We start from the raw sequence: 23,792 nt of genomic DNA, 5'->3' as shown, positions 1-23,792 counted from the left end.
CGCCCTCAGCCCAGCCCAGCCGTCTAGAGCCCATTCCCAACTCCCCCCTCCACCACCTTGAGCTCAACTCCAACAAACCTCTTCCCCCGCCGACCCCTCCCACCGAACCCAAGAAATTCATGAGGTGAGACCTTTTCGGCCCCGATGGGCAGCAGCTGGTTAGTCTACGCATCAGTCACAGACCTCTGGTCGACTGGAAACTCCTGCCGATCCAAGAACATTTACTAATTTGACTCACATTCTGAATCAAACCTTGAAGTCATATTTTAGGCCTCAAAATAAAATACACCAGAACTCTGTTGAAAAGAAACTTCTCAGTGGGACAATAACTGGTTTTTAACTTTTTCATTTTTTCCTGTCAAGTCTGGGCCTTTAGAATGAAGCCGTTATCATCATGAGCCGCAGAGTATAAAATAAAACCTTGAAACGTGCGAATGTGTTGCAGTTGATCATTCACTAAGCCCCACCTCCCTTAGTTAATTATGCAAAGCCTGTCAAGCTTTCTGTTCTCCAGCTGTGCTGTGCAGCTTACAGTGGTGTGGTGGCACATTTACCGCTCAGAAATTCAGAGCAAATCTCCACTGATTTCAGCCAGTGTTGAACAAAGTGAGGCCTCTTCTGTCTACCCAGCAACCATTCATTTTCTTCCTTGCTAGTTAATTAAGCTAACATTAACCATATTAGTTGGTTGAAAAAGTGCTTTTAATGTTTCCCGCTGACTTGTTTTAAAATAAAAACCTTGTAAAAGGGTCTTAAATATGCACTTGATGCGACACACATGATATCATGTTAAATGTCTGAGACCAAAGCTAACAGGTTCTAGGCAGAAGTTAGCATCCTCACCAGCTGATGATCCATGTAGAAGCTAGTTAGTAGTAGCCACTGACATATACTGTATATGATGAACATGGCGTGACCATCTCCCACTCTAATCAAAAATAAATCCAAAATATCGTGGATACTTGGGCTGCCGTCTTCCTCAGATTCTCCTAGTTAACGGAACATGTCAAGGTTTTTTTGGGACATGTTTGCAGGTTATGTTAGAAGACACAAACACTTGAATTGATTTTTCACCCTTTTGCTCTTGTATTCTTGGGTTAGGAGTGGATAAAAACAAGAATCCACCATCTGAACAGTTTATGTATGGAGTGCCGCCTGCACACCGCTTTAACCTGTGGACAAATCAAAAGCTGGGTGGTGGGGAGAGGGGTTTAGCAAACAGTCAGGTAAAACACCTGTGTGGTGGATGATGTCTGCCACTTGTCAGACCTTTCTACTGCAGCACATTTGAACTGCAAGCATCACAGCTGTTTAAAAAGAAGTGGTAGAATAAGTGGAAGGTAACAATGTAACCCGAACAGTCCCAGTCCCGTATGCGACTGAAGCTTCAAAGAATGGCCTTGGAATGCAAACCGGGCATGTTGTTGTTTTTGTTTTCCTTCCCAAGCCTGTGTGTCTGTCGGTCTGAACATGTCTCCAGTGTGCATGCTGGCACGTTTTCCTTTTCCATTCAGGAAGTTATACAACTTGTCAGTATCCATTGGGGCTTTTTTGTTGTCATCTTGTGATTTTTCATCCTCATCTTCATCTGAATTTCAGCATGCTGCATACGCTGCACTGTTCCTGCTCAACTCCAAATAGGATCGGCTGTTTTTGTACAAAGTAAATAAAGTGTTTTGTTGTGAATTTATAATGAGGTAGATATTGTCTTTTGCTATCACGGACTGCCCCTCTGTGTGTGGTTGTGTCTTATTTTGATAACAGCATTGTTACTCCTTTATATGGTGCAATAAATGCTTCTCTTGTTTTTTGATAATGGTGGTCGATTGGTCGCTGTGATGTGAGCTGATACAATGATCGGTTATGTAACATGCTTCTCACATGGATACATGCAGTGTGTGTATTTGCATGCCAGGAATTGTTTTTTAGTGTGCCAGGATTGAGGTCTGTAGCATGTGTGTGTGTGAGTGAGTGCTATTTTCTGTCCTTCCTGTTGCATGTTTTGCTGCTGTTTATGTAAAGAATGCGATGGGGTGGCTGCAGAAGCAGAAGCTTGGGACAAACCTCTGTTATCATGGGTCTCACCTTTTGCTGATACACAGTGCACGTACACAAATGCTCTTAAAGGTGACCCTGGTTTTCTGGATAAACCAAAACACCAGTTTGCTATTGGATGGGATATAGAAGCCGTGCACAGCAGAGCAGTGTAATGACAGATGTAGGTTTGCTTTGAAATGTTTTCAGACTCTATCAAACAGTTCATCCCTCCCCTCCCTGCACTCACACTTCTAGTTACACTGATGTCTCTGCCCTTTTCCTAACAGCAGTGTGATCAGCAGTTAGTAAATCCTCTTTAAATCAGTGGCGCTTAAAGTCTTTGCGTCTTTAACCCTAGATGACAAACCATACGGGAACGAGTTGGACTGCAGTCTCTAACTGCCACATATTTGGCAGATGCTGAATATCAGGCGTGTGCTCACAGTTGTCCACAAATTAATTACAAGGCTCGTGTTAGTTTTTTAGTAGAAATAGGACTGATAGGAATTTGAGTCAACACAGAGAGGAAAGAGGACATAGAAGATTTGTAGCATCAAGTGTCTGAAACAGCTTGGCATGGTTTTGAATAGCAGAGATGCTACGGATCACTTTCTGTCACCAGTTCGAGCCCCGTGCATTCACATTAAACTGAGATGAATATCTGTTGCTGGCATGATCTCTACCAGTGGTGGGAGAAGTACTCAGATCCTTAAGTAAAAGCAGCAGTATAGCAGTGTAAATGTCTAAAAGTATTAGCATCCAAACATAGTATTGTTATGTTCATTTAATACAGACATGAGGTATGGGAAATGCAGAACACTTTGTGCCTGAATTGTGGCCATGTTCAGTGTAAATGTGATTAATCAGGAAGAACAAATATAAGGGAAGCCTTTTGAGAAGCACGGAAAAGAAAATACCCAACAAAATTTAAAGATTATCCTGTGGTTATGAGACTGTTTGTTTAGAAAGCAGCTAATTAAGAAGCACAATGGCTCCAGTTGATGTTTGTTTTGATAGATGCACACGCTCAGCCTAATTAGTTCAGGCTTGAGGAAACATGCTGCTACACACCCAGGAGACACGAGTCAGAAAAAAGCTACAACTTCTGCTCATACTGTACAGATTTCACTGCTTAATGATATTTTCCCTTAAAAATGATCAGTAACCGGTGACGGTTATGTTAGGTATGTTAGGTTAGGTTGTGAGCACAAGACAAAACTAAGTATATTCCAAAAAGCTACTTACAGCAGCACAACATTAAAACAAACCATATGAGGCCTTTGAAGAAACACACATACTCTATGTAAAATGGTAGTGATGCTCCAAAGTTGCAAATCAGTGAAGTACAGCAGCTTCTCTATGCTAACTTCAAAAATAGTGTAATTACTATGTACTGTAGCTCATACAATAAACCGTTAGTATGTACAGTAGTAGGCGAGGCTGGATTACCATGCACTAGCTGTCAGACAACCAGAGGCCAGGTATTACTCCACTTTACAAGTACTGGCCGGTTTGTGTTGGCATTGTACTTGATATGCTTGGCAACAGGAGCCCGGTAACTTTTCTTTTGCCCCAGAGACAAACTTGTTAGTCCAGTCATGATGGTGTGGAGTCAGACCTCCTTATGCTGCCGCTCGCCAGGCCTCACACATGCACTCTGCTGCCCCTCTGTGGACAAACACACGCCTTGCACATTCGCACACCTTACACGACTACACCCTCAGATATTTGGTGACCGTTGTATTGTACTTTTGGCAAGGCCTAAATCAAATCCAAGTCTTAATTGGTTTTGTGCATTACACTGATTCACACTGCGTTCTCAGGGAGAGTAACACACAGAAAGCAGTGACGTCTGGTATGAGACTGTAGACAACAATGGACTGAATATGTAGACTGTATACTTATTGTTACTATTGTAGATTTAAGCACAAAACATCCAGAGGAGATAAATGACAATTAGACACCAGTGGTGGGAGAAGTGTTACTTTACTTAAATAAACATACAATATAAAGAAAAAAACTTCATTACTAGTACTCCATTCAAACGTTTAACAGTTTTAACAGCAAAATGCACTGAAAGTATCAAAAGTAAAAGTCAGGAGACTGTTTTTTGTTGTAAACTAACAAGCCACTATAGCCTGTAAATAAATACGATGGAGTAAAAAGCATAGTATTTGCTTTGGAATGCAGTGCAGTATGGGTATTTAGTAGCATAAATAGCAATACTCAGATAAGGTACAAGTACCTCACAAGTGTTCTTAATTACAACATTTAGGTAAATGTACTTTCCATCAGTGTCAGACACTGCCTCCATCTTTCAGTCAGATTAAATATATTGAATTTCCTTATGGTTTCTGTCCTGACTTGTCTTTTTTGTCTTCAACTGTATTTGTGTTGTGGCTGTGTGCTCGCCTCCCGAAGCCCTCCTGAAACGAAGGACTCTGCCATCGACTCCCCGGACGCCCAGCGCCAGGAGTGGTTTGCTCAGTACTTTTCCTTTTGATTGGCCACAAACCTGCAAACAAGAGGATCCAGCATGTCAACTGGACTTTAGTAAAGAAAAAAACTAAACAAAAAACACAAAGTGAAATAAACTGTTCTAGCTATTTGTTCTTTACTGTCATAAGTAGGTCTGGGGATCAGTTCACTTTAGATTCAGTCGACTGAAGCTGTCATTCATGGTGTGAGAGTTAATACTTGCTGATCTGTCAATGAGATGCACAGAACTTGATGTCATTAATTTTCACTTTAGTAAAAACGTAGAGGTGACCCACTTCCTGCTGGTGACTGGGGTGAAACTGAAATGAACCTGATCCTGACCGTCATACATCATCACTCTGAACCGATTGTTTGATTATCTCTGATTGTTTCACTGTGAACAAGTTTCTCTCTTAGTACAGTGACAATGATCATCAGTATGTTTGATGTTTATTTTCTTTACCTCCTAACCTATTTTGCAGTTTCTTGGAACTAGAAAAAAATGAGTGGTGCATTATCATGCTGCTAATTGCCATTGTTGGACCACAATAAGAAGTATATACAGTATATGTAAAGATAAAGAAATATATGGTAGGTTATTGTGCTCTCTCTGCATACGGCATCTTAGACCAGCAAGGCTGATCTGAGACCAGCTTGCCTCTTCATTCATGGTGACATTTACACGGTCCTGATCCTAGATCGGTTGCACTTCTCTGATATGCTCCATGAATGCAGGCTCTGATTTTAGGACGGCTCCATCATGGCAAGTTTGTTACAGCTGCATAGAAGTTTCAGCAGATTTTGGTAGAATATTAAAACCTGTTTGTATGGTTGTCTGTCTCAAAACAGATATAATGATGTCTCACCAATTTTAAGAACAAAAATAGCATTTTATATTTATATTATAATGTGTATGCTTAATAAATAATTATTGTGACATTTACTTGTGTTTGCTGGTGATTTATTTGAATCAGTCTGTGGTTTACATTTTATTTTATTTGTGTGTATACGGTACATATACATAGAGTAGCATTACATTTTATGTACAGTGGTAAAAACCCGTCAGAATACCTTAGGCTGATTGGAATTTTATTAATGAGTTTCCACTTATCAATTAATCTCTGCCAATTTAAGAGAAACATTAACAAAAATAATACATAGTTGTGATAAACAGAAAGACACCAACAAAACTGGGGTAAAGAAGAAGAAGAAGAAGAAGAAGAAAACAACTTATAGGGACAGGACCCAGCTGTTCAGGCTCTGACCAGCAGAGGGCGTAATATCTCCTAATGACAACCTACTCAGCTGCTGACCGGGAACATAAACACTGAATCAGTTCCTGTACAGGCTAAAAATGGCGGCTTCAGGAGCCGGGTCTCCTGGTCGGCTCGTCCAGTATGTGGTCGTCCGGTCGGATCTGGTTCATAACCTGTCTTGGAATCTGGGAGCCGTGATAACTCAGGCCTGTCATGCTGCTACCGCCGCCATCCAGCTGCACTACTCGGACCCGGACACACAGCGGTACCTGGCGGAGCTGGACTCCATGCATAAAGTGGTGCTTGGGGTGAGTTCGACACGTCACGCCAAACTCCATTCAGATATCCGTCACTTTAGTGCTGCCTTGATTACAAACTAATGTACAACGCAACACAATTTAAGCCTTTAGAAATGACAAGGCTTTATGGTTAGTTGTGATTCTTAATCCGATAGCACAAGCAAACTCTCGTTCACTGTATTAAATTGTATAAATCACAAGTGAAGTCTCCTTGCGAAACATTTTCGTGAATAAATGTTCGTTTAAGCTCGTAGAATGGATGCCGAATTGAAGAAATATCCCAAAAGATTATACAAAAGTGTTTTTAAATCAGTTGTAAGCTGACAATTGCCTAAAGTCTAATGGCCTCATAGGCCATTAGATTTTTAAGACATTTTAAATGGAGTCTTGTTTTGACAGGCAGTTCTCCATACAAGATTAATTTCAGACAATACAATATATTAGCAAATTGTTACCTTTTTACTTTCATAGCCTGGCTTACTGTTTGTGCTTTTGCTGTTTCTCTCTCCAGGTTCCAGACGAGGCCGCCCTCTCCGGCCTGTCAAAGAGTCTGACTGAGGCCGGTGTGTCCCACAAGCTTTGGATCGAACAGCCAGAGAACATACCCACCTGCCTGGCTCTGAAGCCCTATCCTAAAGAGGCTGTGCAGCCACTGTTGCGCAAGTTCAAGCTCTTTAAATAAGAGACAGTGTCCATGTATGCGCTGCAGTGTCGGTTAATATTTGTTTTAGTTACTTCTCTTCATCTGATTGTGTCTACAGAATGATCTGTGGACATCACATCATTTGTCTGTGTAAGCATCAAAACAGCTGTAATTTACAAGATTAAAATCGGAATATGCATTTTTGTGAATTTGGGTGAGTTTGTTCAGTTGTTTTAAAAACACAAAACGTCATCTTTTGATATTTGTGTGGCGGGTACAACAGTAGGCAGTGCTGCAGCATCTTAATACAACTCAGTACAGGTGTACTAATGCAAAAACAAATGTGTTTTGGATGGCGGTGCATTGTCTGTAGAGAGAAGCTCTTATTGCAGTTGTCTGCTGATCTAACCAAAGTCATTGTTTACGTAAACAAATGATTCTTTTTTTTTTAATACAGTGTAATTCAAATTAGTATTGTTGCCTTGATGGTCCTGTATTTGAGGATTTCCTGTTGTGTTACTTGAATTCTAATTTACACTTTCTCATCATTAGTTTTCAAGTGACAGCTCTTCTGTCATGTCTTTTAGTGACTTTGGCCGAACTCCTGACACGTTTCATCAGTTTGTACTGTCACCACAATAACTCTACACACTGCTGTCATGATTCACCTGTAATGTCTTTAAACAGCAAATGAGAAATGTATATTCCAAGCTTAAACTTTAACACACTGTAATCCTAAAACACAATATCAGTGCTTGTTCTGCAAAGGAACTGCAGAAATGGAAAGGCTGTGATACCAGACTTGAACTGGTAGCTTTGTGTTTAACGTCATGTTTATGTGTAGTTTCATTATGTCAGATCTGTTCTGTTTGTAAAACCACTGTTTCCTTTGGATTGTTTGAACAGACTCCAGTGATCCTGCTTGAAATACAGTTTAAAGTGACTGACTGTGTTTTTATTAACAGTGGTCTGAGCTGCAGTTTTGATCACCAGCCACGCAGGTCCTATGCACATGAAAGGACTAAATTGTCCCTGTAAAAATGAGAATGGCCATAGCTCTGGTAGAGGAGCCGGGGGGGTAAATTAGATTAAATGTATAGATTGCACAAAAGAAATGCAGCAAATTCTCACAGTTGCTGGAATGAGAGAATGGCTTGCATAAACACTCAGTGATTAATCAGTTAGCACCACAGTTGCTGATTAAATTTTGTGAATGGACTGATAGTTTGAGTTTTACACAAGAGGAACCATTTAAAAATGTTTACAAATAAACAAGTAGCAAACTGAATTTATTCATACTACCCCTCTGTATGATGGGTGGCTGACTTTATAGAAGTTACTTGTCTTAATAATTATTTTTACTTTTCTCAGTGTTTTGGGGCTTATTTTTAACATGATTGTTTCACAATGCTCTTATGGGCCATAACCTTGGACGCTGACATAAGACCAGTGGCTGTAAAGGAATGTAAGTGGCTAACCAATATATTACACACAATATAATTACTGTACTTCTCAGAATGTCTCCTAAAGACACGCCCACACATGTATGTGAAGATGAATCAGTGTTCAGAGTGCAGTGTACATGGGCAGCAACCCTGGCCTAGTAAATGAACAGACTACAGTTAGCCAAGGAGATATATTTACAACTTTACTTTATTCAAAACAGCTGCACAAGTCTGTGAAGTGATTTTTTTTTTCCACCTCAAAAACATAGCATAACAGTCAAGACAGATAACTAGCTTTATAAAAAGTAAATGGCTAAATAGCTTAAAAATATAGCTAAGCAGCTCTTTTAAATGTCATATTTGAGCTCATCACTCCAAAATCCACTAAATTCACCCTACTTTATTTACTCTACGGTGTCCTCTCAATAAATGTCTCATTAATCAACAGACATGTCATCTCATCAACACGGGGATCCTGCCCGCTGCCCTGCTCGTGAACGCGCCTCGACGCTCTGCGCGCGAGCACCCCTGTTTGTTTGTGTTGAGAGATTGGAAATGGCGGAGAGCAGAGACCAAAGCGATAACTTGGGTTTGCAGATGCCAGTGCGCCGTCATTGAAGCACAGAAACCACCCCCAAGTGATTATCGGAGTTACGTGTGATTTGCTGCTGCCTGTGGGACATAAGTCTGACAAAGCGAGAAGGGATTTTTGGAGCAAGATTTGGATTTAGCAAGCTGGTTAGCTAGCTGAGCTAACACTGCTAGCAGCCTGGCGTTAGCTAGCTTTAAGTCGTGTGTGATTTTAACCACGCAGGCTTGTTTGTCAACATAAGCTGGCGTTAAATTGCTAGCGAGCTAGCTGACATGCAACTTTTACTCGGTTTCCAAGCTTCCGTTCTTGGGTTTCAGACCTGATCGCCACAGCTGACCGCAAAATAATCAACCCAAAGTAACATTAACAGTGGTTAAAAAGTCAAGACATCTGACTTATTTTTGCTGCCAGCAAGCAGTAAGTTAAGCTGGTTGGCTAAGTTGGCAAACTGGCTTGTTTTGGGCACTATTTAAGGTGCCGTTTGCATGGGAATGACTCACCCAGAGTGACAACCTAAAGCAAGAACCGTTGACAAGATCACTATTTACAAGTTTAACGGACGACAAAACAGGTAAGCTGACCGCGAAGCACCGCTGCAAATGCATGACAACATGTCATTCTAACAAACCGACTGGCCGCTGCAGCGGAGGATGTGCTGCGGGCCTTACAACATTCGTGACTCATTGTTGATTTTTCCACTTAATGTTGCTACAATACACCGACACCATCTTCTCCATCTGAATTCATAACATGCTGTTTTGCCATCGGCAGAGAAAGAGCTCCGACTCTTATGCAAGACGTTGTACTCGGCCACAAGGTGTCGCTGCAAGTAGTTTGATTTACCTGCAACTCGAGTCTTGAACGCGAAAATTGAGCGAACACCTTGGCGGAGTGCAAAATGTCTCATCATCTAAATATTGTAATTGACAAAAATCACCTTAATTGGCCATGTTATATTGACAGTAGAGCTGCAAAGATGAAAAAGTTAGATGATTGTAAGAACATTGTCTGCTATTTTAATCGTTGACGAATCATTTAAGTAGTTTTTCTAGAAAAAATGGACAGTCCCATGTTTACAGATGCAACATTCTGACCCTTTTCTATGACCTACAGTATAGTAAAGTATTTGGTGATTTCACCTTTTGCTTGGGAAAATTGGAATGGTCTGTTTTAGTTTTCTGAGGTCTGATTGACCAAACATTTAATCTCTAAAATGAGTAAATAATTGACAGATTAATTGAGGATAAACGTGATATTGGTAAAAAAAATAAAATAATAGCTGACGTTTCATGTGGTCATGGTGCTAAAGGCTTAAAAATATTCAAATTCAGTTGACAGAAGCTTTAATACAGCAAGTCTTGCACAAAATATTCATTGTCAACAGTCAGTGGAAGAGTGAATGTATCATTTTAAAAAGTAAATTGGAAAAAGAAGTTAAAATAAATCCAAACACTTCAACGAGTTTAGTGCATCTTGACAACAGAGAGGAGGAGCAGAGCAGCAGGCTCAGGACCACAGCTCCCAGTGAGTCCAGTACAAACACCAGTCAAGTTTTACAGCATTAGAGGCAGGTAGCACCTGGGTGCTGGGGTTGTCCCTGATTTTTTTCACACTGAAGGTGGCAACCCAAAGCACCACAAGCCTTGTGTGTGGATATTGAATTGTTCTTCTTTCTACCATTTATAGCTTGTTTACAGTGCATAATACAGGAGAAGAGGAGTTCAGCCTTAATGCTTTTCTCTCTCCAAAATGTGACATGAATCTGGAGAAGAGATGAAGATGTAGTTAGCTTCACCTCCAGTTAAAAGAGCCAGTTTGTGCACTCAGATACATTTTTTAGAGGCTGATGAGGGAGGAAATCGATGCTGCTTGATGATTTTAGCCTATTATAACCCTTTCAATTGAGTGTAATCTTATGCATTTAATATTTATTTTACTGCAAGCATTTGTTAAATAGCATCTCCATTATTAGCTCTCTGCACAAGCTGTTAAGCCTACCTAAGGGTGAGCCACGTTTGAGTTTGAAATTGTTGGGAGTGGGAGCCCTCCTCCTCCCCTCGTGGTCTGTGTCTGTATGGAGAATGAGCAGCCATTTTAGCACTCAGCACTGCTGCAGCCTGCCTGCCACTGTCACAACATTCTTTTACTGGAGCTGTAGTAGCTGTTCATGCAGTTTGTTTTGAAACCCCCCAGGACCACCTGCAACTAACCTGTGAAATTGTCACTCTGATGCTTTTACTGGGGGCCAGAAATGAACAGCCAGCACAGTCTGAGTACTGCTGAATGTTGTCTGTGCTGGCTGTTGAGTCAGTGAGGGTAACCTGCTTCAATGGGCTGGCAACTCTTTGGGATGATTGCACTTGAATGTCTGAGCTTATGTGGCGTTTGCTTGGTTGTGTTATCTTTGATAGTGGCACTGAGTTTAATATTTATTCACTGCTTTAGTACCAAAATCAGTATCTTTGAAAAATATGTGTGAATAGTGTCAACCTCTTTTAGATGGGTGATTCAATCCAGCACACGGTTTAAAACCAGAGCCTTGTCTTTACTTAGCCACCCCTGTATAGTTTGTCCTGTTGTTGAGCATGAAGCCAAACTGGAGCTGCTGATGCATTCTTTTAAGATCCAAATTAAGATCACTGTCAGCGCTGGGATGCAACCTATACAGTCGACCAAGCTGCCATGATTGGGCTGTACACTGATCACGGATCAACAGATCAGACCTTTCACCCTTAAATTTATGCCCTATTGTGTTAATTGCTATTGAAACTGATGACTGAAGGGAATAGAGACACAACAAAGCAAGTGGAAATTTGACAGTATAGTAATTTATTATGAGAGGGAGGTTATAAACTCACATACTTTAATTGATTGACGTATGGGACAATGTTTTATTTAAGGGCCAATAAGTAAAACCTGCCTAGAGAGTGCATCCTGAGTCAGTTTCTGAATATTAAAGAAACAACCACTGAAGGTCACAGAGGTCAGCAGCTTACCTGAAATCATCAGTTGTAAGTGATTGCTCTAGTAGCTTTGTTTTGCCAGGGAAGGTAGTTGTTATGGGTCCACTGCTTCACTCCAGACTGAAATAACAGTTATTGGGTGGATTGTCTTGAAATGTGGTGTTGATATTCATGTTGCCCAGATGTTGCTTCTTAATGCAGACTTGCCAACCTGTATGCATTTTGCATAACAGGTACTGATTTTGATATAAAAAGTACGGCAATATGATGATATATCTCTCTAAATATGCAGAAAGCTGGTGACACCTTGTGTGTTTGGCTAGTTGTGTGTCAGTCTATCATTATTTGAAGATGTGAAGCTCAGTGAGTGGAAAATTTCAAGAACTTTGAACGTTTCTCCAAGTGCAGTTGCAAAAACCATCAAATTCTCTGATGACACTGGCTCTCAGGAGGACCACCCTAGGAAAGGAAGACCAGGAGTTACCTCTGCTGCAGAATATATGCTTATTAGTTACCAGCCTCAGAGATCACCGGTTAATGGCACATCAGATTAGACAGTGGCAGACACATCTCAGCATCAGTTGTTCGGAGGAAACTGCATGAAGCGCGCCTTCATGGTCAATTTGCTGCTAAGAAACCACTACTGAGGGAGGCTAATGATAAGACAGTTGCTTGGGCCAAGAAACACAAGCAGTGGACATTAGACTAGTGGAAATATGCACTTTGGTCTGAGTATTTTAGTTCCTGCCACTAGGCCTTTGTGAGACACAGAGAAGATGAATGAATGTTCTGCACGTGTGGTTCCTGCTGTAAAGCATGGAGGAGGAGGTGTGATGCTGTGAGGGTGCTTTGCTGCTGACACGGATGTAGGGCTGCACGTTTAATCGTTTTGTGAGCATGACTTAGATCCCTGTGTGATCTCATTCCCACATGACAATGATTCTACCGTGTTTGCATTAGCATGGAGATCCCTTGCATCAACCCAAGCACTTCCTTATCCTCGCTAAGCCACGTTAACCAATATCTGCAGAGTGATGTATTTCTATCTCAACTGCTATTCGGCACTAGGTGTACAGGCCAGGCAGCACAACGTTTTAAAAAATTGTTGTAGGAGGGCACAGAATATCCTTGATAATGTCAAACATGTTGGATTCATTTTTGAATCAGTCTGCGGCTCATCACGTGATGTAACACATTCCTGTTTTTTTTCTTAGCAAGGATAAGGGAGCGCTTGGTTTGATACAAGGCATCTCCGTGTTAATGTAAACATGTCAGAATCATTGTCACGTCAGACTGAGGTTGCACAGGGATCTGAATCACATTCAGAAAACAATTTATCGTGCAGCCCTACACTGATTTATTCAGAATCCAAGGCACACTTAACCAACATGGCCTACGACAGCATCCTGCAGCGGCACGCCGCCCTGTCTGGTTTGACCGTTATTTATTTTTCAACAGGACAATAACTCAAAGCACCACTCCAGCCGTTTAACCAAGACGGAGAGCAGTAGACACTGCATCAGATAACCTGGCCTCCACAATCACCTCAGCTAAATCCAGCTATGATGCTTTAGGGTGAGTTGACTGCACAGTGAAGAGAAAGCAGCCAACAAGTGCTCAGCATATGTAGGAGCTCCTTCAAGACTGCTGGAAAAGCATCCCAGATGGCCAGCTCATGAAGCTGGTTGAGAGAGCAGCAACAGTGTGCAGAGCTGCTATCAAAGCAGATTGGGGCTACTTTGAAGAATCTGAAATTTAAAACATATTTTGCTTTGTTTAGTTTTTTTTTGCATTGTTATGTAATTCCATGTGTGTTATTTCATAATTTTGATGCCTTCACTATTAATCTATGATGTAGAAACAAAGACAAAACATTGAATGAGAAGATGTTTACAGTACCAGTCAAACCTTTGACTGGTACTGTAAATTTTATCAACCCAGACCTTGTGGTTTCTTGTTTGTTTCCTTAGAGGATATGACGGAAAATTATCCTTTTGATGCGGTTTTCCCGTAATCAGGGTGTGATGCCTACATTTCTGGTCTAGTTTCAACATGCAGTGTGAGAACCCTTGGTTTACATAACCTTGGCAGATCTATGTTATCACACATCAAAGTGTGTGGATAAAATACATTTTTTTCTGAGAGTTTCAGATTAATCTTTGATATTACGCAGCAGCACGTGCAGGAGCTCTCGTTTCAGCAGAACTCAGACAGATCAGCGCTCAGTGTAGCCTGTGTAGCATGGACTGCTGTGTGCTGAGGTTTGTCCCTTGACTCTGGCACTCTGAGTCACTGCAAGGTGAGCAGAATGCGGTGGAACGGTGCTTCGAGTCCTCGCTGCCTTCCTGTTAAAGTGATGGCCTACATTCTCGCTCGGAAAAAAACACATGCAGCAGACTGTGAGGGTTGGAAGGAAATGGAGGGAAGGAGAAAGGTAAAGGCAACAAATGAGAGAAACAAAGATCACGCACAGGAACAAATTGATAGGGCAAGTGAGAACACAGAGCAAGGACTAGTGGTGCTGAGAGCACGCGGTGACTGTCGAGCCCCAGTGGCCCTGTTTTCTGAGCAAGGTCAGGCTGCAAATCAGTAGAGTCACTCAACAGTTTAGACTTTGCTCGGTGGATTGGAGGTGATGTTTCTGATAAAATGTCTTTCCCAGAATAATAATAACAATGTTACTAATAAACAAAGCAATATAGAGCAAAGGAGAAAACCTCATGGGTACATTATTCTCTGCTGTTGTGACTTGATGTGTGCCTTGGCCTTGGGGACGGTGTCGTGATTAAGAAGAGGTTTAACGGTTGTGGTTGTCTCACCTTACATGCGAAGTGAACAGTGTGAAATGAACATGGTGGTGTAAACACATTTTGTGAAGTGGAGCACAAAGGTGTCTGTCTAGGTTTTAAAAGTGTGGGTGGTGAAAGACTTCCAAAGTTTCACCAAACTGTTGCTGTTAGCACTTAAATTGAGCCTGCGTGTTTGTTATACTTCACTTGAGACTGCTTTAACTTTGCATTGCATTCACTTTTTTAAAAACTTTTTCATTTGTTATGTGGCATTGCTTTTATTGCTACATTTGTCAAGCACATGTCTGGTCCCAGGAGTCCAATATGTAAAACTGAATTCGGTGCAATATCAAAGACTGTTGCATATGGCAGTGAATGTAAATACCAGTAATGCATAACTCATTTGGAGATCTGTGCCTTGCATGTCCTTTGTGGCTTGGAGAGGACAGATGTCAAACTCTAGCTGCTCTAAAAGTGCCAGCCTGTCTGTATTTCAAATCCCGGCATTCTGATGTATTCCTTATTTTTTGTAGCCACATTTCATGCTAAAGAGAAGTACTTATTATTCAAAGATGCTGTACACGCTCTGCTATGATAAATCATAGTACTACATGATTATAGTCTTACTTTCCCATTTGCCTGAAAGCTATTTATCTGTAGTTAATCTTAGCACATAAAGTGCTCTGTCACTTTATACATTGATAAGACCTTGGGCAGTGGATTTGAGGCTGGGCATTGTGAAAAACAAACAAAGTCTTGGCTGACCCTTGTGCATTCAGGGATTCTTTTTATAGTTTCCCTGAACTTGATTCATCTTTGTATTACCATCGCGTCACCTGCCCAAGAGGTGGAAGTAATACATACAGCAGACAAACTGGAAATACAACCCAAGCCCTCACATTAAAAACTCATCTAATCACCAGGCCGTCCCCCATAGCAAGTCGCTGAGAAAAGTTCTGACTAGAGTCGTGCTCACACTGTGGTTGAACAGGCGGTGGCTTTTTTGTCGTACACGTGCTGTTTCACCTTTGGGAACAGAAATTACTTTCATTTCGTTGTTTCAAAAAAAAAAAAAAAAATTATATACACACACACACACAGTGTATATGTGTGTGTATATAAAACCTGCTTTAGAATTGCTCAGTGCTGGGAGGAATTATCATGTAAACTGAAATTGTTGAAGTGATTGGAGGCTATAATGGGACCAATAATGAGGAAGCACTGCCTTCTATCATCATGCTTTGGTTAGCACGTGCAAGTGCTTTGCCTTGTCCAGGAGCCACAGGAAGAGCAGTCTTTATTGCACACTAGCATGGTTGCAAAGCAGTGTCCCTATAGCATCCATGATGTCTAGACTGTGACCTGACAGAAGGAAAACAAGCACCAAGAGGAAAGGAAGTGGTCTTGTTGTTTTGTTTGTAGGGTTAATGTGGTGCATATACTGACTCTTTGTGGTGCAGATATTCACACGCTCTAGGCTGTAGCCATTTTAAAAGCCTCAAGTGTTTTCACACTGTTTCAGGTTGTGTGCATCTCTTTTAGTAGATGCTGTTGCACAGCTTGATAGCTTTCCACCCACTCTCATAGGCAGCATACGACCGCCTCTGCCCTCACTAACAGCAGCCTATATGTAGAATGTAAATCAGACAACACGGTTCTGGAATTGTTTGTTTGTTTTGACATGAACAAGTTCCAGGACATGTCAGTTGTTTCACCATCTAGGGTTTTTCCCAGCTGGTTTCTATACTGACAGCCAATGCCAAGATGAAGCTTAAAAGAAAAACGAAGGATGACTCATCACAGGGACAAACAGCTTCAGAAAAATTAGAATAGTAGCCAGCAGTTGTCAGAAAGCATGTGAGAGCTATTTTACTGTAATATTTGATGCTCCCTGATGTGGGTATGATGCAAGCTCTGGTTTACAAGAAGAGCTTTCCTGCAACAGTTATTGATTATGGCTTTTAACGGGGAACAAGCTGGTTTGCTTGGTTGATGTGATTATCCAATAAACATAATAGATTCCTGAAGATATGTTGGCAGGTTAGGGACTATAGAGGTGCTTTTTAGCCACGCTAGCAGCATGTCTCTGGCAGCAAGTCCAGCACTGAGGTCCAGACTGATACTAATACTGATGACTTTAGTTTCCAGAGTTTTTATGTAGCACCACCCAAAGGTTCACATTTGTATTTATAAGTGAAAAGGCTCAACAGCAGTTGGATGAATTGCACTGATGTTTGGTCCAGACATTCATGTTCTCTCAGTAACGTGATGATCTTCTATCCTCCAGTGCTATCATCAGATCCAAGTTTTAATTAACGCTTTTTAAGACCTCAGCTGTACTCGCTGCTAATTACCAAATGTTGGCATGCTAACACCCAAGATGGCAAGCATGGTGAACATTATACCCCGCTAAATATCAGCATGTTAGCACTGTCACTATGAACATATTGGCACTTATCTTAAAGTACAGCTGTGACTAGGGTCATTGTTATAGAGCCACTAGCATGGCTGTAGTTCTATAGTAATTATTAGGTCTTTTTTTTAAAGCAGCTTTGCACTCAGTAGTTCAGATATGAGCTAACAAAATATCCGCCTAGTTTTCCTTGTATCCTTTGTCACACTTTCTCTTGCTCTTCCCTTCTTGTCCCCTTCAACCAAAATACTGGTCACCGAGGTGTGGTTTTAATCTCAGGTTGGCCTGCCAGTACCACAACTTGTTGGCTTCACTTGGCAAATAAATATGTGTATAGGACAAACAGGTTTGGTGACAATGCTAGTAACTGCAGGAAACGGTATCTATACCAGAGATACAGTGTGATTACTGTGAAACCCCAGTTCCCAGGCTGGTGAGTAATTTCTCTTTTCTTCTGCCCTACCTTGACCTAAATTCTAACTTGTCTTTAACTGTGTTGCAAAAGAATGTTATGCTGTGAACCTGCTTAATGATTTGGTGATCCAAGCATTTTAATCCGAAAGGAAGGAACACGGTCCTTTCTTACGAGAACATACAAGGAAGGAACAAGGTCCTTTCTTACGAGAACATACAAGGAAGGAACAAGGTCCTTTCTTACGAGAACATACATTTGTTTCTTTTCAGTTATTCGGTTATTTGTTGTAGTCCTGTTGTATTTAAACCTGCTTACAAATGCAAATGTGTAATAAACACTTGTGAGAACCAATTTAAGCATGCACATGATTGTATTTGCTTAACTTGTATTATGCTTTGTTCCTGAATTGTCTTCTAGTTTGCATGAGGAATCGCACCCTTGACTGTCAGTATGTATTTAAATTGCTTGCTATAAGTGTAGGAGTAAACGGTGTCTCCTCTCTATGACTCCGTCATGAGGTTTGCCATAGAGCAGTGGGATATTTGGAAGTCTGGCTTCAAGATTAAGAGGCTCTAACATTCTTGTGCTCACTGTTTAATTAGAAATAAGCAATGAAATAGCAAAATACATTTAGTCCGTGCCAGCACCAACACTGAATGGAGAAGGGTAACTTTCAGTACACACTGCTCTGGTGATTATTTTCTGTACTCTATCAACTTTCCCACCTTTGCCCACCTTAATTTCCAGGGCCCATGTTGACATATTGTCATTGCGTGCCATGTCCATCTAGCAGTCCAAAACCCAAATATATTCTATCTACTATACTATCATATATGATGAAGAAAATATTCAGAATGTCACTCTTGAGTTGGCCTGGGGCTCGATTGCATTTTATTGACTCTGAATCCAATTCCAGATCCAGTTATTGAATCCGTATCTTTTTGACTCCCTGTTTGAATAATTATAATAATACATTTATTCATATAGTGCTTTAAAGGTTTATTTTATAGCAGCAAAACACCTTTAAACTATTTTTTGGAACAAACAGTGCAATATTTAAGGCCTCAAATACGATGTCAGACTTGCCATTGATTGTTGGGATTAGAGGACGTAAAGTTAGCATTAATTGCGATTGACGTTTGTAATTCACACTTGCAAATGCTTGTCTTCTCGTGTGATTTATTTGCCTGCTACAAACACACAACAAACAATGGTTTGTCTCTAAGCTGCTCTCTTAATGTGGAAAGTACAGTATGCAAATGCACCAGTTGTTGAGGAAATTTCATCATTCTGTAATCGCCTCTCCCCACATTGACACGCTGGATCCTTCACCAAGTGACATTTCACAGCCTTGTAATTTAAAAATTAAGCGTTGCCTAAAGGTGGACTGGTGGTTGCATTGCTACATATCTGACTGTGAGACTGAGCATTCGTCCTTCTCATGTTATGGAATGTAAAGTAAGTTCTTACTCTAACATGATCGATACTAGAAGATAAGTTGTTGGACAAGTTGTTGTCCCCTTTGTCCGTGAGTACCAACCTGCACTGCCAGCCCCCCACCCCCCTATGTAATAGGCTACATAGCCTAGCATTACATATACAACAGTTCTACTAAATTGTTACCAGTTTGTAAACGTGTTGTTCTCCTTTGGCAACATCTGTATTATCAGTTTTACTTTTTTGAAATGTTTTGGACCAACTCTAAATAAAGGCTAAGAACATAAGTGTGCACACCTGCTTTTGAAAATGTTTCCTGAACATCCGGTGTCATGTCTTGCTCACACTCAAACAAATTTTAAAAGACAAAGCAGGGTCCACTGAAAGTAGTTTGCCAGTGTTATGGGACACAGAAGTGTAAATATAGACCTTCTCAGCTGTAATTATTAAGTACATGAACCAAGGCATGACTCAGTGCTGTCATGTTTGGAAAATGCCACATGAAAAGCGGCAGCATTTCAAGAGTGCGGACGAGGTTAGATGTAATTTGCAGCCAGCTTTCAGGTAACTCAACCAGTGAGCAAGATGATTCTAAAACCTTCCACACTTCCTTGTTCACAGCCTCAAGTTGTGCGTTTACACAGAATTGCCATGTTATTTCAGGGATTAAAGTCCATGCATGCTGAACCAAGGACATGCAGACTGCCCAATTTAAGGACAGTTTGATTAATAGTTGTTTTAGTGACTAATAGTTATGTTTTGTTCTAGTGCAAACCAATGCTGTAGGATATGAACTCTGACTTATTAATACTAATCTGTTACAAATACAATGTTACACTTAATAAAAACAGATCCCTTTTCATATGAAAAACAGCAGTGTATTGGTTTAATGCTATTAGAAATCAACAATGGCATGGTGTTATATAATAAAGTGTGAGAGCAGTTCATGGCTGTGTCATGTAATCTCTCACTCGTACTCAATGCATGAAGTGTTATTAGATGCTAATTAAAAAAGAGCAGACTTCTGAATTGGGAGTCTTTCACTGACCTTCTAGCTGACAACATGTGCTTGTATAAGCCAGCTGACCTTTCCACATCTGCACCATTTGTCACGTAGTCCTTGTACTTATTTACAAGTTCTGATAGATGAGACATAAAGACTGCCACACTGTTCCAAAACAAGTCATTGTTGGCTGGCCTGCTCAAGCTGAGACTGAGATTGGGCCAGACTTGGTGAAGGACAGACAGAGAACTTTATGAAATCAAGGACTGTGTGAAATGCAGGATTTATAGTCTTGAATAAAATAATATGATTGAATAATTGACGTCCTCAAAATAAATCTTCTGTCCATTATTTCAAGTATATGTACAGAGAGCCGAAGTCATGTCGTCACATCCTGGTTAGCCTCTGTTCCACTAGCTACAGTGACTCTGTGCAGTCTGTCATTTGGCATTTTTTCATTGGTCATTGTAAGAAAACTAAGCTCGTTCCTCTGGATTTTATTCATATTCTAAGACTAGCCGCCAGTAAGAGTATAACTCTTACTACCGAAGGTTGAAACCTTGGTGGTTTTAATAAGGTAAATTAACAATTAACATATTAGAAACAGAAAAACTGTTCCTTTGATCACTTTGCAGCACAGCGGTACAAATAATATACGACTGTCATTTACTAGGGCAGCACAGTGGAACAGCGTTTAGCACTGTGCCTCACAGCAATAAGGTTCTGGGCCCGAGCCCAGGCCAACCCGGGGCCTTTCTGTGTGAGTCTGCATGTTCTCCCCATTCCTGTGTGGGTTCTCTCCGAGTGCTCCAGCTTCCTCCCACAGTCTAAAGGCATGCGGCTTAGGTTGACTGGAGACTCTAAATAGCTCGTAGAACTGAGTGTGGGTGTGTGTGGTTGTTTGTCTACATGTCAGCCCTGTGATAGACTGTCGACCTGTCCAGGGTGGACCCCGCCTCTCGCTCAGTGTCTGCTGGGATTGGCTCCAGCCCCCCCCGCGACACTGTTCAGGCATAAGCAGTATAGGTAATGGATGGATGGACGTTATTTACATAAAGGCGACCAGAGAACTATGTTATACTGTTTACCTTTTAAGTTGTGTTGTTATAAATACAGGAACTATACTGGAAGCTATAAAAGCCATTCTCAAAATGCTTTGTGATTTTTGCAGTGGTGACACAGACTGCTCACATGTTCTGGTGGAGTTTCAGACCCCGTTGTCTTCAGGTCATTTCTTCAGTTCTTTTGGTGCAGCCACAACACAGGTGGCGGTGGTACTTTTGCTGTTGTCACCCTTCACAGCTGACTGTGGCGTTCGTCATATTCATGTATTTATTTGTCTTTTATTTCCACAGTGACATTTGTAGAGCTGCGGTAGTCAATTTTGATAATTGGTTAATCATTTTAATTATTTTTCAAGGATAAATTCCAAACATTTTCTGGTTAGTACTTCTCAAATATGATGATTGCAAACTGAATATCTGGGATTTTTGATTGTTGGTGAAATAATATCTTGAGCTTTGGGACAGTCAGTTATACACAAACGTGCCAAAGAATGGGAGAACATTCATGTGGAAGCTCAAGTTAGGTGCTGTAGACTTCTTCTTGTTGTTATTCTTCATCCTTTTCCCCACATGTGAATATGGTGAAAAGCAACACATTTTACTGTTACTTCTACAGGGAATTTTAACTAATGAAGGTACAGCATCCCTTTATCTGCAGCGGTATAAACGCCGTGTTCACTTTATCAGAAAGAGCTGTTTTCTGGTGTGTGAATCATGTGATAATTGTGACAAATACAGTCTTGTCAGTACAGTGTGATGTGCGACTGATGGAAAAACCTGCTGCCAACTTCTGTTTCTTACCTCTTTCCCCCTTTCTCTTTTCCCAGTCAGAGGCTGTCCGGCTTCTCCCTGCACCTGGGATGATGCCATGTAAAGGAGTGACCGTGGAGCTATAACCCCACCAGCACTGCTCCATCATTTCGACTCTGAGGTGTTTGCCTACACCCCCAGCCTCCGCTTCCTCCCTTTATCTTTGCTCTGAGCCCTGGACAAGGCCAGCACAGCCACCACATGACTCGCCCACTGGAGCCCTAGATCAAGTAAGTGCAGTGTGGCTGGTCAGAGCTGTGCATTAAACCGCATGTGGAATGAAGTGTATTGTGTGTTTTGGGTCCTTGTCTTGTACAAGCTGTGTAGCTGTTTCTTATTCAACAGTGATCATCATTGCATATTCCTGGAATGTTCTTTTCATGTTTATTTACTTTACTGACTGATAATGCAAGTTTTATTTATAATTTTAATGTATGAACTGAGCTTCTAAGGCTTCATGTTTGAAGGATGGCACTGGTAGAAGTGACCAGAGGTCAATATGCAGTGGATTCAGAAAATATTCAGACCCTTTTCAAGTTGTCCACATTTTTGTTATGTTTCAGATTTATCTTAAAATGGATGATTTCTTTTTCTCATCAGTCGACATGCCATACTTTACGTGACAATGTGAAAACAGGTTTTTGAAGTGTTTAGCCGATTCTGCCTTTTTTTTTTTCTTTTTTTTTTTCCAGAATTAGCTAAAATCTGAAAGACTGCTTTCTTCATTTTCTCAACAGATCTCATAGCCTGTTCGTTTCATTTTAAAGAGGAGCAGTTACTGAAGCCAGATACTGTAAATAGAAAGCGGCGAACTTAAGATAACACCTTTCTGTACTGGCCTTTCTGCATTATTCCCCTGTGCTTTGTGCTCTGAGACTTGGGCTCCCACACTGGCCACATGGCCCTGAACATCCCAGTGTGTCTGAATAGGCCTCCGCTAGTGTTTCAGGAGTTGAAATGAGGACACACACCCACACTAAAACTACAAATTACACAGAGACCAGTGAAGTTCAGTGAATGATGAATATTCATGTGGAATTATCAGTCTGGCAGTGAACATGATGGAGATGGAAAAATTAACTAAGCAATGACACACAAGCCGTTTTCACACATGAACTCTGGACTGTGTCCGTGGAATCAGATAGAACGTCATCAACATGCCCACTAGATCTATGTGTATACTCCAGACTGTACGCTGCTGTATTCTCACATGGGCTCACTCCAGCTCACTCGGACCTTGCGCTGGTTTTGTAGGGAGCTGGCAAAGTAAGTCTGTTTAAGGTCCAGGTCAGCTGACTCAGACGTGTCGAGTAATGGGTAATGTCGAGAGAATTTCAGGGTTCCAGTGTATGTCTAAAAAGGGCAGTAGACACAGAGAAAGGCAGATATGCAGATCAGTGAGTCTAAATGAGTGGTTTCATGTACCACAATGTTGTTAGAAAAATATTTAACTTTACTGATATATTTTGTTGCTATTTTAAGGATTTTTTAAGGCTTCTAGTTTGGTTTTCCTGTGAACTAAACTATATATTTTTACATTTGGGTTGTACATATGGCATGATTTGTAGCTAACATTTCCTTATGTACGTTAAACTAGGTCACACTTTTCTGTTCTCAACATAAATGAGCACAGTGACTAACTGCTTGTTGCTTTACACTATGTATTCTATACACTAAGGCATCTGGCTAACTGTAGTAATGTCTGTGGAGTTGTGTGCAGTCCGTGCTAATTTCTTGCTCTTGGTAAACATCCTGGATCTGGGTGTACACAGGTGGTGGGAAACAATGGAGTGGAACTTAACCGGGCATTCAGATGAGAAGCAGCGACTCTTAAAGGACCACACCATAACCTCAAACCATGTTCCATAACAAATCATTTTGTTATAAGATTTTCCAGGCTAATGTTGGTTTCCAACAATGTCACTGTAATAAAATAAATGTTTTGATGCTGTAGATTTGTCAGAGATACGATTCCACTGCAGTTGATCATGTTTACAGATGAACCAGTTTACTGTTGATTTACAGACAGTTTGTTGGAAACAAATGTAACAGTCACTCCTTAAACAGAAATCCAAAAAAAGAAAGGACAATCATGGGTTTCACCTTTTTAAATGATAGGGTTTTTTGGAGGGGGGGGGGGGGGTGGGT

General features: G+C 40.9%; 3 protein-coding genes across 4 annotated transcripts in view; all 3 read left to right on the top strand.

Annotated features, from left to right (window-relative positions):
* The window catches only part of fam184ab (family with sequence similarity 184 member Ab), a 93,347-nt gene extending 87,921 nt beyond the window's left edge, over nucleotides 1–5,426 (top strand). The window contains exons 22-23 of one of the 2 annotated variants that reach the window (XM_020615369.1): nucleotides 11–124; nucleotides 4,459–5,426. In XM_020615369.1, the coding sequence (XP_020471025.1) occupies nucleotides 11–124; nucleotides 4,459–4,540 (196 nt within the window). In that variant the 3' untranslated portion in view covers nucleotides 4,541–5,426. The remainder of the gene's footprint in view (nucleotides 1–10; nucleotides 125–4,458) is intronic. The other variant, XM_020615368.1, reaches the window with a different exon arrangement.
* A 369-nt stretch (nucleotides 5,427–5,795) lies between these two features.
* ptrhd1 (peptidyl-tRNA hydrolase domain containing 1) lies at nucleotides 5,796–6,912 on the top strand. The gene is made up of 2 exons (XM_020615379.1): nucleotides 5,796–6,079; nucleotides 6,582–6,912. The coding sequence occupies exons 1-2, from the start codon at nucleotides 5,870–5,872 to the stop codon at nucleotides 6,750–6,752; spliced, it is 381 nt and encodes a 126-aa protein (XP_020471035.1). The 5' UTR covers nucleotides 5,796–5,869; the 3' UTR covers nucleotides 6,753–6,912.
* A 1,719-nt stretch (nucleotides 6,913–8,631) lies between these two features.
* The window catches only part of ncoa1 (nuclear receptor coactivator 1), a 46,685-nt gene continuing 31,524 nt past the window's right edge, over nucleotides 8,632–23,792 (top strand). Inside the window, exons 1-2 of the mRNA XM_020615388.1 lie at nucleotides 8,632–9,321; nucleotides 21,662–21,874. The gene's annotated coding sequence lies outside the window, so the exon portion shown is untranslated. The remainder of the gene's footprint in view (nucleotides 9,322–21,661; nucleotides 21,875–23,792) is intronic.

Source organism: Monopterus albus, unplaced genomic scaffold (assembly GCF_001952655.1).
Source record: "Monopterus albus unplaced genomic scaffold, M_albus_1.0 scaffold164.1, whole genome shotgun sequence".
NCBI classification, from domain to species: domain Eukaryota; kingdom Metazoa; phylum Chordata; class Actinopteri; order Synbranchiformes; family Synbranchidae; genus Monopterus; species Monopterus albus.
The sequence above is the reverse complement of the archived record's forward strand: the minus strand, read 5'-3'. Positions and strand labels throughout refer to the sequence as shown.